Source organism: Procambarus clarkii, chromosome 51, assembly GCF_040958095.1.
Source record: "Procambarus clarkii isolate CNS0578487 chromosome 51, FALCON_Pclarkii_2.0, whole genome shotgun sequence".
Lineage (NCBI taxonomy): Eukaryota > Metazoa > Arthropoda > Malacostraca > Decapoda > Cambaridae > Procambarus > Procambarus clarkii.
In genome coordinates, this window is record NC_091200.1 from 32,863,059 (window position 1) to 32,875,893 (window position 12,835).

The 12,835-nt window shown below is 36.1% G+C and overlaps 1 protein-coding gene across 2 annotated transcripts in view; it reads left to right on the forward strand.

Moving 5' to 3' along the window:
* Positions 1 to 12,835, forward strand: part of LOC138351863 (methyltransferase-like protein 27) — a 402,846-nt gene that overhangs the window by 196,025 nt on the left and 193,986 nt on the right. For both annotated transcript variants that reach the window (XM_069303868.1, XM_069303869.1), the window contains one exon: positions 2,868 to 2,910. In XM_069303868.1, coding sequence (XP_069159969.1) covers positions 2,868 to 2,910 — 43 coding nt within the window. The remainder of the gene's footprint in view (positions 1 to 2,867; positions 2,911 to 12,835) is intronic.

Consider the following 12,835-nt stretch of genomic DNA (forward strand, 5'->3'; position numbering starts at 1 on the left):
CTATCAGCTATCTCACCCTGTCAGAGTAAAAGAGACAAATGTGTGTGAATGCATGTGTATATATATATATATATATATATATATATATATATATATATATATATATATATATATATATATATATATATATATATATATATATATATATATATATATGTATATATATATATATATATATATATATATATATATATATATATATATATATATATATATAAATATATAAATATATATATATATATATATATATATATATATATGCATATATATATATATATATATATATATATATATATATATATATATATATATATATATATATATATATATATATATATATATATATATATATATATATATATATATATTTATTATTAAATATGACCGAAGAAGTAAGATTAATAATTCTAACATGAATTTTCTCAATCTTTCTTACGTTTCTTTTCACTGTTGATGGTAATTCAAAGATCAATTCTTAGCATCTTAGAAATCTTAGCAAACAACACAGAAATCATCGATACATACAGCGATAGCAGGCGGCTTGACGTCTGCGAGGCATTACACATCAAGAAGTCAACACCAGCAATCAACAGCCAATTAATGCACAACTATATTCTACCCACTTCAAGACTCCGCTCCAATATAGAAGCATCGAGAAATATGGACCACTAGGCTTTCTACAATTACTTCCATTCAATACCCATTGTTTTTTGTTGTCTTGTGTTTGAATTTAATACCCATTCAATACCCATTGTTTCGTGTTCTGTCTTGAGCTGAAATTTAATACCCATTGTTGAAAGTTCGTTTTTCACCTCATCCACCTCACCCAAATGTAGATATAAACCTCGAAGATATGTAAGCTCTATTCAGTTTCAGTTGTGTGTTTGTAAACTAAAGTCTTTGAAAATGTAATAAGTTTTACGAAACGCGCTCGTGTCGCGTCAGACTAGAAATAAAAATGAATTTTGGAGAATTGATTTTTGAATTACCTCCAACAGTGAAAATAAATGTACGAAAGATTGAGGAAATTCGTGTTAGAATTATTAATCTTACTTTTTCGGTCATATTTAATAATATATATATATATATATATATATATATATATATATATATATATATATATATATATATAAAATATATATATATATATATATATATATATATATATATATATATATATATATATATATATATATATATATATATATATATATATATATATATATAATATATATATATATGCGAACAAGCCTGAATGGTCCCCCAGGACTCTATGCGACTGCTGGTCAAGCGGATTAAGGCGTCCTGTAGATACCAGTTGCGTTGTTCCTGGGAGTCACTTCTGGGGTGTGAATTTTCAGTCACACACACACATATATATATATATATGTATATATATATATATATATATATATATATATATATATATATATATATATATATATATATGTATATATATATATATATATATATATATATATATATATATATATATATGTATATATATATATATATATATACATATATATATATATATCTTGGGGCCCATTCAATTCTTGTCACAAAAATGATACTTGTGTTTCCTCACATAGTGAAATATATATATATTTCCTCACATATATACGCTTGACCTCTGAAGGATTCGAACCCAGTTAGGCAGGGTCTCCATATTACTGGCAGTCCAGTGCTGTAACCACTTAACAGCGATTGTCTAAAAGTGTTGGGAAATTGTGAGACCTACTTGCACCCAACATCCGACAACACTCCTGGCATTTATTGTGCACAGATATTTCATGAAATCACTTCACCATGCCAGGGTCGCATTATTATCAAGTGTGTGTAAAGCTTAAATGGTCCACAAGCCAATATACAAGCGAAACATTTACATAAACTCCAGTTTTGTCATGAATCTTTTTTTAAATTCAATGCATGACTATATTTTTCATTTCAAATATGTTATTTTTCTGTTGTGTATTTGTTGTTATCTCTTTAATGTAACAGTCCTATTTTCCCTATTCATTACAACTTTCAAACAATCTAACTACACTATTAAATTTTCTTATTACTGATGTATTAGGAATCTACATTGAAACACTTGATATTACAATGTATTCCTAGGCCTCCTAGAGAGTAGCCTAAACCAATAAAATTTTCAGTGACAATATTTCTTGTTCTTCACTATATTTTTCTAAGCTATTATAAAACCAATAGTTTTTAAGATTATGAGTTTAATAATATATAAATTCCTCTTACAAATTTCGTGTGCTCTTAACTTAACAAGTGTATTGACTAGCTTCTCATGATATAATAAACAGTAGTTGGTTTATACCTATCCTGAAGAAACATATTTCAGGGTAGGTATAAAAAAATTGAGATCAAGAAATATAATATATGATGATTATATAAACGTGCACTTGATTTGGTTTAGAAAAGTAATATAAGAAACGAAATGGGAATTTACCAAATAATAAATGACAAATATGCAGCTATTATAAGTGTTTCACACATTTGAAAACAATCGTTTTTCCTTACATTTCAAATCAAGTATGCGACTACTTATACTACTACTATCTATAGACAACAAAGATTCAGATACCATTCACACTTTTATTAGCCAATAAAACAGCTTAATATTAAATGCAAATATGGATATTCTAAGTGAAAATTCGTGTTGTTATAAAATATTACACGTGCATAATGAAATAAACACTATATATATAACTAGTAATAATATTAAAACAATATAATAACAAGTCTAGTTATATTATTCTTGTCTCTTACTTCATAATAATATTCTTGTCTCTTACGTCAATGACTTATTATTTCATTAATGACTAATTTACTAAAGAGTGGAATATATTCCACAGGTACCGGCGCTGTCGGCCTCGAGCTACATAATAAAGGATTCACGTGAGTATAATGGGAAATTGTACCAGACAATCCCTTCTGATTAATACATCTGTAGCGGAGTGGTCTGCATATTGGTTTACAACCGAAAAGTCCTGGGCCCGATAAGAATGAAGGACCATGCTAGGCTGGCACTATTTATTTCCAGTACCTCTCGCTCATATATTAGTCTAATAATACCTTCAAACTATCGAGTGCGTGTGTCTGTCTGACATTACATGATAACTTGTTCCATAATAATGAATCCAAAGTTCCTGGCCAGTGTTCCCCAACATTTCCTGGTAAGTGTTCCCCAATATTTCCTGGCCAGTGTTCCCCAATATTTCCTGGCCAGTGTTCCCCAATATTTCCTGGTCAGTGTTCCCCAATATTTCCTGGTAAGTGTTCCCCAATATTTCCTGGCCAGTGTTCCCCAATATTTCCTGGTAAGTGTTCCCTAAGATATATTTTAAATCTAAATTTATCCAACTGAAATTTATTATTTAGTTTTTGTTTAGTTTATGTTTGTAACACCTAGTTTATATCCACTTGTGAAAATTTGTCTTGCATTTGACAACCCATTCTCCTAAAATGATAATTGTTATGAATTATGCTTACTTGTTATGGGGGGTATAGAGTATTAACGAGAAGGGCCAACAGCTAGAATCAAGATGTATCAAAAATAGTAGAGTATATAGGCCCGGCCCCCCAAGGAACATAGGTTCCTGTTAATGATTCAAGGTTTTAGAAACAGATTTGCTGTCTAGAATACAATCATCTACACCCCTGCAACAGGATTAATGGATACACCTCAAACACTAACTTATTTATTAAACCCTCTTAACAACCCCCATATACATTACTATAATAACAATAACTACTTTGCCACACTATCTTACGTTAACTACCTTGGTCCACATAGACAGGATACAAGGCTTACACTTGGGATAAGCTAGAGTAAAGTCTACTTGAAAAGAACTCGAAGGCTTGAAGCAGCTTGGGGTAGTTAAACCCTACGTGGTACCCTAGTCACAACACAAACACTTAGGGATGCCCAAAACACTGGCTTATGCTACACAATACTTAATAATTAAAACACACGCCTAGCTAGTAGCACAATACCTTAATATAACTTAACTGAGAAATACCCCAGCATGGGGTAAGGGAAGAGAGGAGTGAGTAGAAAGAGGAGGAGACAGAGCCACACAGGAGAGGTGTTGACCCAAGCACAGCCGTCCAGAGAAGAGAGAAGCAGCCTCTTTGTCCTCCCTCACTATGATCGCTGCCGGCCGGATACTTAGCTAATCGTACAGCAGCCATCATTCCAAGTTTACTCAGACATACTTTACTAATTATTTCAATCATTTCTAAACATAACTGATAACTAGTTAAATATTTAATAATCAACAAGCCCAGAGTCTTAATGTTCTGTGAGAAACAAGATTCGTCTCACATCTGGCAAGGAAGATTGGAACAAAAACGCATCAGCAATCCTATCAATTAATGTAAAGTAATTATTTAGAGCTCAGTTTGACCTCTGGTTTCCAACTAAGGAACCCAGGGTCGTAACAATAATACTTTAGTCACTACTTGCTTAAATGTACCAAAATGTACTGTTAGCCCTAAAAAGTTACAATTTTGTCCTATTAATTTCGTAGACAAAACAAAAATCCGAATTAAACAGTCTTAGGCCTAGTGTAGCCCATTTAGGTACAATATTAGTTCTAACATAGTGTGCATGGCATTGTTTGGAATGGTTAGGTTACATTAGGTCTTTCAGCCTTATTTGTAATATAATAGAATGTCATTTCGGCTAATTCAGTAATACAAAATGCATGCAAACGACGAGTCACAATAACATAGCTGAAATATGATGACCAAACCACAGGTCTGAAAATTAAGAAACAATGACGTTTTGGTCCATTCTGGACTAATATCAAGTCACGTAATCGAAAGAAAGCGGAAGAGACAAACAATACGAGGAAACAGAGTGAAGGGAAAGGTGGAATGAATGGAAGAGAAAGATGAAGGTAAGAATCAGAGGACTGGTAATAATAAGATAAACGGTAAGAATAAGATAAAAGGTAAGAATAAGATGACAAAATAGATAAAAGGTAAGAAGAAGATGAAAGTAAAGACTAAGGGGAAAAAGTAAGAAAAGAGAAATGGTAAGAATAAAGGAAATAGGTAAAGTAAAGGTAAGATTAGAATTTAGGGTAGGAAAAAAGCAAGAAAACAAAAGAGGAAAATGGGTATAAATTTGAAAAAGTTTTAAAAATAGAAAGGTTAAATAATAAAGTAAAAAAAAACAACGGCAAGAAGTCTGATGAGGAGGCGAGAAAGAATCTAGTAACAAAAGGGACAGAGAGGAAAGAGGACATAGATGGCCAAAAATAAGTAAAATTCTCTTCATTACTTGTCCAAAACTGGTCCAACGGCATTTCGGTTCTTGACCGATCGAAATGCCAGCGTTTCTTCATTTTCATATGTGTAGTTTAGATATCAAGCAAAATGTATTTCTGTATGTCGTTCTAATGAATGAAAAGTGAGATTTATTGATCTCTGCTTAGCGGAGGTTTCTAGCATAGGTATGAACTTTGTTATCCATAAAATGCATACCACACTACCGTGGATGCAACCTTTCATTCACCTTGGCCACAGGTGAATGTATTGTTATAAATATTTATAGCTTTCAGTTAGGTTGTATTAATTCTACAGAAGGGTTCTGAGTGTTGGAAATTATCCAACACTAATACATCATTTTTGTATAATAATACATCATTACTGTATTAACCACAGTAATTACTAATCTTAGTAATTTGTAGAATTAATCCAATCAATGTTTCTATTGCGACACAGTATTTTACCAAATCCTTCCTACAGTCTCCGTGATGCCGGGAGGTAGCAGCATGTTAAAACATGAAATTCTCTCCACATTTACTTAAATCTAAACAGAGTCCAGTTAATTACTTTCCTTTATTAAGGATAATCATTTATTTAGTTGTTTTATTTATATGGCATATTACTGCTTACTGAACTTGCTCATTTAGGTGAATTAACAACTACAGTGGAAAATATTACATTGTAAAACACTTCTATATAATATTAATTTCGTTCATTTTACGCAGTCTTAATAAGCTGACTTGCGTTATGCAAAATTATAATGCACTTTAATACTTTCATCAGTGATATTAGTACTTGTCGCTATTCCTTACTTCCCTAATTAATTACAAATAAGTAAAATAATTTATGCTCGTGAATACTTTGAAGCGTTGTGTGCATGTGTATCGCAGCCAGGGAGGAAGGCGACGTTATTCCTACTAGCAATGCCATATTAGCATGCAAGAGAGAAAAACGCCATTGCAAGGAACTTGCGTAGTGTCATTTAATTCGCTCCCACAATCCCGAGAGCAGTGCCACATTATTTCAGCAGTGTCTAGGAACTACTTATTTATTTATTTATTTATTTATTTATTTATTTATATACAAGAAGGTACATTGGGTTTGTGAGAATACATAGCATAGTATTTACAATCTTGTAAAGCCACTAGTACGCGCAGCGTTTTGGGCAGGTCCTTAATCTAACAGATAATTTTAAGTAGGTAAATTCTAGCAGAATTAATAAAATGATAACAGATACATTGCAAGAAAAAAATGAGATGAGAGAGATTAGTAAGTATAGTAAAGCACATTGGTATATTACAGCTCTGATTGTTTACATTGACAACTTGATTGGTAATTTAAACAAGATTAATAGACACCATACAACATATTGATAGCACATATAAGAAGACAGCAATGATCACAATGGTAAAGATGTTCAGATTGGGTACATAAGGATTGGGAGATTGGGTAGCAATAGATACAGTGCAATTTTAAAGCAAAAGGTAAAAAACTATGAAGATGAAATTAGGTACTTTTTAGTTTTGTTTTTGAATGACGCAAAAGTTGGACAGCATTTCAATTCATTAGGGAGTGGGTTGACAGGGGCTAAGAATGTCGAATTTTACGAGATAGGAGTAGAGCTGTTTGTAGATAATTTTTTCAAATATTTTTGATAGTATGGGCAGGTTTGATATTGGTCTATAATTGTTTATGTCTGCCGGATTACCTCCTCTATGAACTGGCGTTACTCTTGCTTTTTAAAGGATATCAGGGAAGGTAAGGAAGGTTAGATTTAATTCTCCAGCCTTTAATTAACATCTGAGCAGGACGGAGGACTGGAATCGTTCCCATCATCAACAGACACTTGGCCTGGTAACTATATTTATTCTATTTGTTTTACTGTGCGCACATATAACATTTAGATAGTTGTCATTAGGCTGAGAAATTAACATCAAAATTCAGTACGTGAACTCTCTAGCCGTATTCCGTAATTTATATAGGAATATATATTGCCATGATAGCTGTAGAAGATTTCTGCAGTGATAGAAATATCCTTTAGGAAGAATTCTGTATATAGGATATACCTGTAGTTACTAAAGTAGAAGATTTCTACAATGTAATTACCTTCCAGCCCTTGGGTCGACGTCAAGTGAGGTGCTAAGCTTCCCCACCTTCTCTTGCAACAATTCGTCTGACGCAATACGTCGTCAGTGGAGTGTGGCAACTGATTTCATTTCTCTCGATTTACAGCTAAGCTGTCACTCTTATTTGAATTATATAACTAACAAATATAGTTACCTTAATGATTTCCTCATGCGATCAATTATACTAACCCTTTGATTTACCATATACTCTTGAATAGTATAGTAGTATATTGAGATACATTTTCCTCTAATAATTATTATTATAATCCATTTAATATTTATTCACGCTTATTTAATTCAGTGATGAACCAGCACTGAAATCATGCTTGGGGTATTATTCTTTTTGCATGTAATTCCCCATTTTGGGTGATGGGATTTAACTCATAATACAGTCCCTTTAATTATTAATGCATTATTAATGAAGAAAATCCATAGGACACTAGTTCCTGGAGTAAAATATCATACCACTAGCTCTCCCCTGTTTTCTACTGTTTCTCAAAAAGTGGTGGTCCCTCGTAAGCTATCGAAAATAGTATTAATTTAAATGATTTACACAAGTAAAGTTTTCCCACACAAAATTTGGTTCTTCGAATCTTGATAGCTGAGAAATAGGCTATTCTCAGCTATAATTAATCATTTACTAACACCAATTATTATGTGTTACCATTATTAGGCTATACAAATATTTCAATTTACGGCTGTCAGCAGACTTTCCATATCATAGCCTAAACCACATTAAATCTATGATTACTGGTTCACCTAAGTCAGTGAATTCATTAACATTTTAGGGTCCAGTATACTAATCCAAATTACTGATCCCATAAATATACGTTGTGAAGAGAAATGTAGGTGTTAAAGCAGTCTTCTCTATGGCTGGTGTAAATGCCAATCACATTAAAAAAAAAAGAGAAAAAAAAATGTTGACTGCTTGGCGGTTGTCTCCTGTGGTAAAGTGAAAGGGAAAAACACGCAAAACAAATCTTATAAATAATGAACTTTAATTTACTTTAAACAAATATAAACAAAATAAAGATAATCCCTTGGCTATGTACAGTGCGGATCAAAAATATATACAAAGACAAAACACAATATAAAATAAAATAATGATTACGTTGCTCTACAATAAAGCAAGACAAAAATTAGTTAAATGTGTTGAGAATAGTGGACTGGCTGAAATCTCTACTAATATATAGGACATATGCTTAGATAGAAGCATCAGCTCATGAGCACAAGAATATTCTGGGGGGCAACTGCTCGTGCGAGACTATATATAGACGGTGCAGATGGCGTTGGAGTCGCATAAAGTCTTTGATTTACTAATGGGGAGAGTGTTGGTTTGAGGTGGTCATTTGGTGATCGACGAGGTGGTGCGCCGACAGTGAGGGAGGGGGGGGGGGGTGAGGAGAGTGAGAGTAGGGTAGTGCACCCCCTGTAGAGACATCTGTTATTCCACTTATATACTATTCTTGAATGTGGTATCATGATGTTGCAGAAGTAAAGAAGTAATGCGATGTAGGAAGGAGCAGGCTAAATCTCTCTTGAAAGAGATTACTGTCACAGCTCTCCCCCGAAGCCTGCTCTTATCGGTTAAGTTACTTCATTAGACGGTAGAGTGGTAGGAGTAGCTTCCTCTACCTCGTAGACTCTGGAGAGGGCGTCTGCTATGATGTTATCCGAGCCCTTAATGAAGAATATCTCCAGGTTAAAGTTCTGCTGGTACAGAGTCCAGCGTAGAAGACGTTGATTGCTGAATTGGGCTTGTTGCAGAAATTGTAAGGGATTGTGGTCTGTATAGATGGTAATGGACTGATTACCTTGTAGGTAAGGTTCGAAATGTTGAAGGTTCAGGATGATGGAGAGGAGTCCGTTTTTATGGTGCTATAGTTCCTCTGATGAGGCTTCAATTTGTAGCTGTAGTAGCTGACAGGAAGAACCTCTCCTCCACGCTATTGCATTAGAACGCCCCCGATGCCGGTGCCACTTGCGTCGACATTAATGATGAAGGGCTTCGTAATATCTGGAGAGGCGAGAATGGAATTAGAACATAGCAGAGACTTTAGTTGTTGAAAGGCAACGGTCTGTTGAATGGTCCAATGATACCGTTGCTTGGAGCTGGTCAGATTAATCAGTGGTGTCGCTACCATACTGAAACTTTTTTACAAACCTACGATAGTAAGATGCAAGGCCAAGGAAGTGCAGGAGCTGCTTTCTGGTTGTAGGTTATGGGTAATGCTGAATGGCTAAAGGAGCTTGGCTGCCATTTCCTATCACATGACCAAGATAACGCACTTTACCTTTTAGCAAAGGTGGACTTGCCCAAGTTGATGGTAAGGCCAGCTGTCAGAAGCTTGGAGAACAATCGTTGCCGGCGAGCAGATGTTCGTTCCAGGTGTCAGTTGCCACAACGATGTCATCCAAGTAGGCGTAGGTGTGATCTAGGTCATGGATGACGCTGTTGACCGCTCGCTGGAAGGTGACCAGGGCATTACACAGTCCAAAAGGAAGGCGTTCATATCTGTACAGGCCAAAAGGAGTGGTGAAGGCAGATATTTCCTTAGCCCGCTCTGTCAGACTAATCTGATAGTAGCCCTTTAACAAGTCAATCTGTTAAAGATAAGTAGCATTACCTACGGCGTCAAGGATATCATCTATTAGAGGTAAAGGGTAAGCATCCTTGACGGTCACGAGTCTCAGTTTCCTATAGTCTGTACATAATCGTACTTTACCGTGAGGTTTCGGCACCAAGATGCAGGGTGAGGCCCAAGGGGATTCACAAGGGGTAGCCAGCCCATGATCCAGAAGGTACTGTACCTCAGCACGCATAACTTCCTTTTTGTACGGGCTGATGCGGTAGAAGGGTTGACGAATCAGCCGGGTATCAGGAAGTAGCTGGATGTCGTGTTGAGCCACATTACATTCCTGGGGATCATTGCTGAACAACTAATGACGATCTTGGAATACTCTGATGAGAGGAGCACTGTTACAGTCCTGCAAATATTTAGGAAGGTCTGTAAAAATTTCCGAGTTGGAAGGCACTGTTTCAGAGTTAGTGCTTTCGGGAGGAGAAGCAGGGAAGGTCTCACTGTGAAGGTATGGATCTTGAATAGTGGAGAGAGATACTAATACAGTGGGGGGGGGGGGGTGTACATTTATACTTCTTCAAAAGATTGACGTGGCACAACTGGGTCCTCCGCCGCCTATCTGGAGTCTCAAGAACGTAGTTGTGGTTGTTTCTGCACTCCTTGATGCGGTAAGGTGCTGAAAACGTATTTTGCAATGGAGAACCAGGGATCGGAAAATATGCTAAAACGAAGTCTCCTGCTTTAAATTTCCTGATTTTACTGTGTTTATCAAAATGAGTCTTCATCCTATCTTGAGCTGTTAATAAATTATCGTTGGCAAATTTATGCACTCGCTCTAGAATGTGCTTTAAGTTTTGAAGAAACTGGGGCACATACAGAGGGTCACAATAGGGGGCATTACGTAGAGAGTATTTAAAAGCTTCAGGAGAAGTACGGCACTTACGTCCGTAGAGCATCTCATAAGGAGACACTCCTAGAGACTCGTTTGGAAGACTTCTAAAAGTGCACATGATGATGATAAGTTGTTTATCCCAGTCTTTCATAGTTTCATTGCAAAATTTCTTAAGGAGTGATTTTATAGTTTGGTGACTACGTTCAAGAGAACCCTGTGAAGCAGGATGATAGGGGCTGGACAATACCTGAGTAATGTTGAATTCTTCCAGTGTCTTCTTGAAGAGATCACTGGTGAAGTTGGTGCCACAGTCACTTTGAATCTCCCGAGGAAATCCATATTGTGTAAAGATCTTCAACAGTTGTTTCACCACAGTAGCAGCCGTAATGTTCTTTACAGGAACTGCTATGGGGAATCTGGTGGTTGGACACAAGATGGTTAGTATATAAGCGTTGCCAGAACTGGTCCGGGGTAAAGGACCAACACAGTCTATGATGAGTCTGTGAAAAGGTTCCGAAGGCACCGGGATAGGAATCAAAGGAACCTTGGAAATCGAGATGTTGGGTTTTCCTGCCATCTGACATGTATGACACTGTTGTACATAAGTTTTTACATCCTTAATCATACCTGGCCAGTAATAGTCTTGTCGGATGGTATGATAGGTTTTATTAAAACCGTAGTGAGAAAGCGCTCCATGGGCCAGGTGTAGAATATCGGCCCGTAGGCTGGTGGGAACTACTAGTTGGTCGACATTAGCCCAATCGTCATCCTCCGTTAGTTTACTGGGTCGGTACCTGCGGCAGACCAACTGATTCTCTATAAAGAACCCAGGAATACTATCAGATTGAGTCTCGGCCTGGAAGAATAATGGTGTTAATGAGGGATCCTCCCTCTGCAACTTACGGAACTCCAGCATAGTGAGATTCGGTGGAAGATTCTGATGGTCTTGAGGGACAGCTGTTGCAGTAGAGTCCGCTGGTTGCGGGCGTGCAGCTTGCGCACGGGTTGTCACCAAAACCTGAGGAGAGACTTCATCACTTTCTTGCACCTCTGCTGGAATATATTTCAGCATGGAGTTTTCCACGACAGAGTTACATACCTGGGGTTTGTCCATGATGATCAAGTTGGAAGGTTGTAGATATTCGGCCAAGTCGTTGCCCTGGAGAAGTTGTATCACTGACATGGAGAAAGGCTTTTCCCGGATGGCGACTTGGACTTCACCTTGTACGAAAGGACAATCCAGGTGGACTCTGGCGAGTGGATACGGAGTGGTAGCAGTGAGGTCAGTGATAAGGACCGTCTCCCCAGTGTAGGTGATGTTAGGCACAGCCGATTTCAAAATTATAGACTGAAGAGCAGCTATGTCCCTCAAGATCTTCACTTTGAAACATCCCTCCGAATCTGTTGGCAGAGACAGTTCCAGGGTATAGGTGTTTGCTGAAGAGAGAATGATCATTAACAGGAACACTAATATTCATCACAGGCTTACCGGACTTAGAAGGAGTCAGTTTGGGTTTAGGAGTTTCACTATAGCCATTGTATTGGGCTTTTCCACATTTATCTATGGTATGTCCATAGAGCTTGCAATACCTACAATATAATTGAGAGTTAGCTTGATTGCTACTCACTTTGTCAAAACTAGACCAAGACTTCTTACTGGAAGATGTGTCAGCTGTTAACCTGTGTATAAGACTGTAGGTGTCAACCGACTTTGCACATCTCACATCGCACATGTTCTCAACACATTTTATTCTTTATGTTCAATTAGTATAAAGCTTTAGTCATTTAAGTTTTTCATGCCCGAAACGCTTTGCGTAATAGTGGCTTTAGGCATTGTATGTACTAGCCCTATCTATAAATTCCATCATTCTTTGTAAAATCTCTTGTATGTATGTACGGTACCTAAATAAACATTTATTTATTATTTATTTATTTATTATTTATTT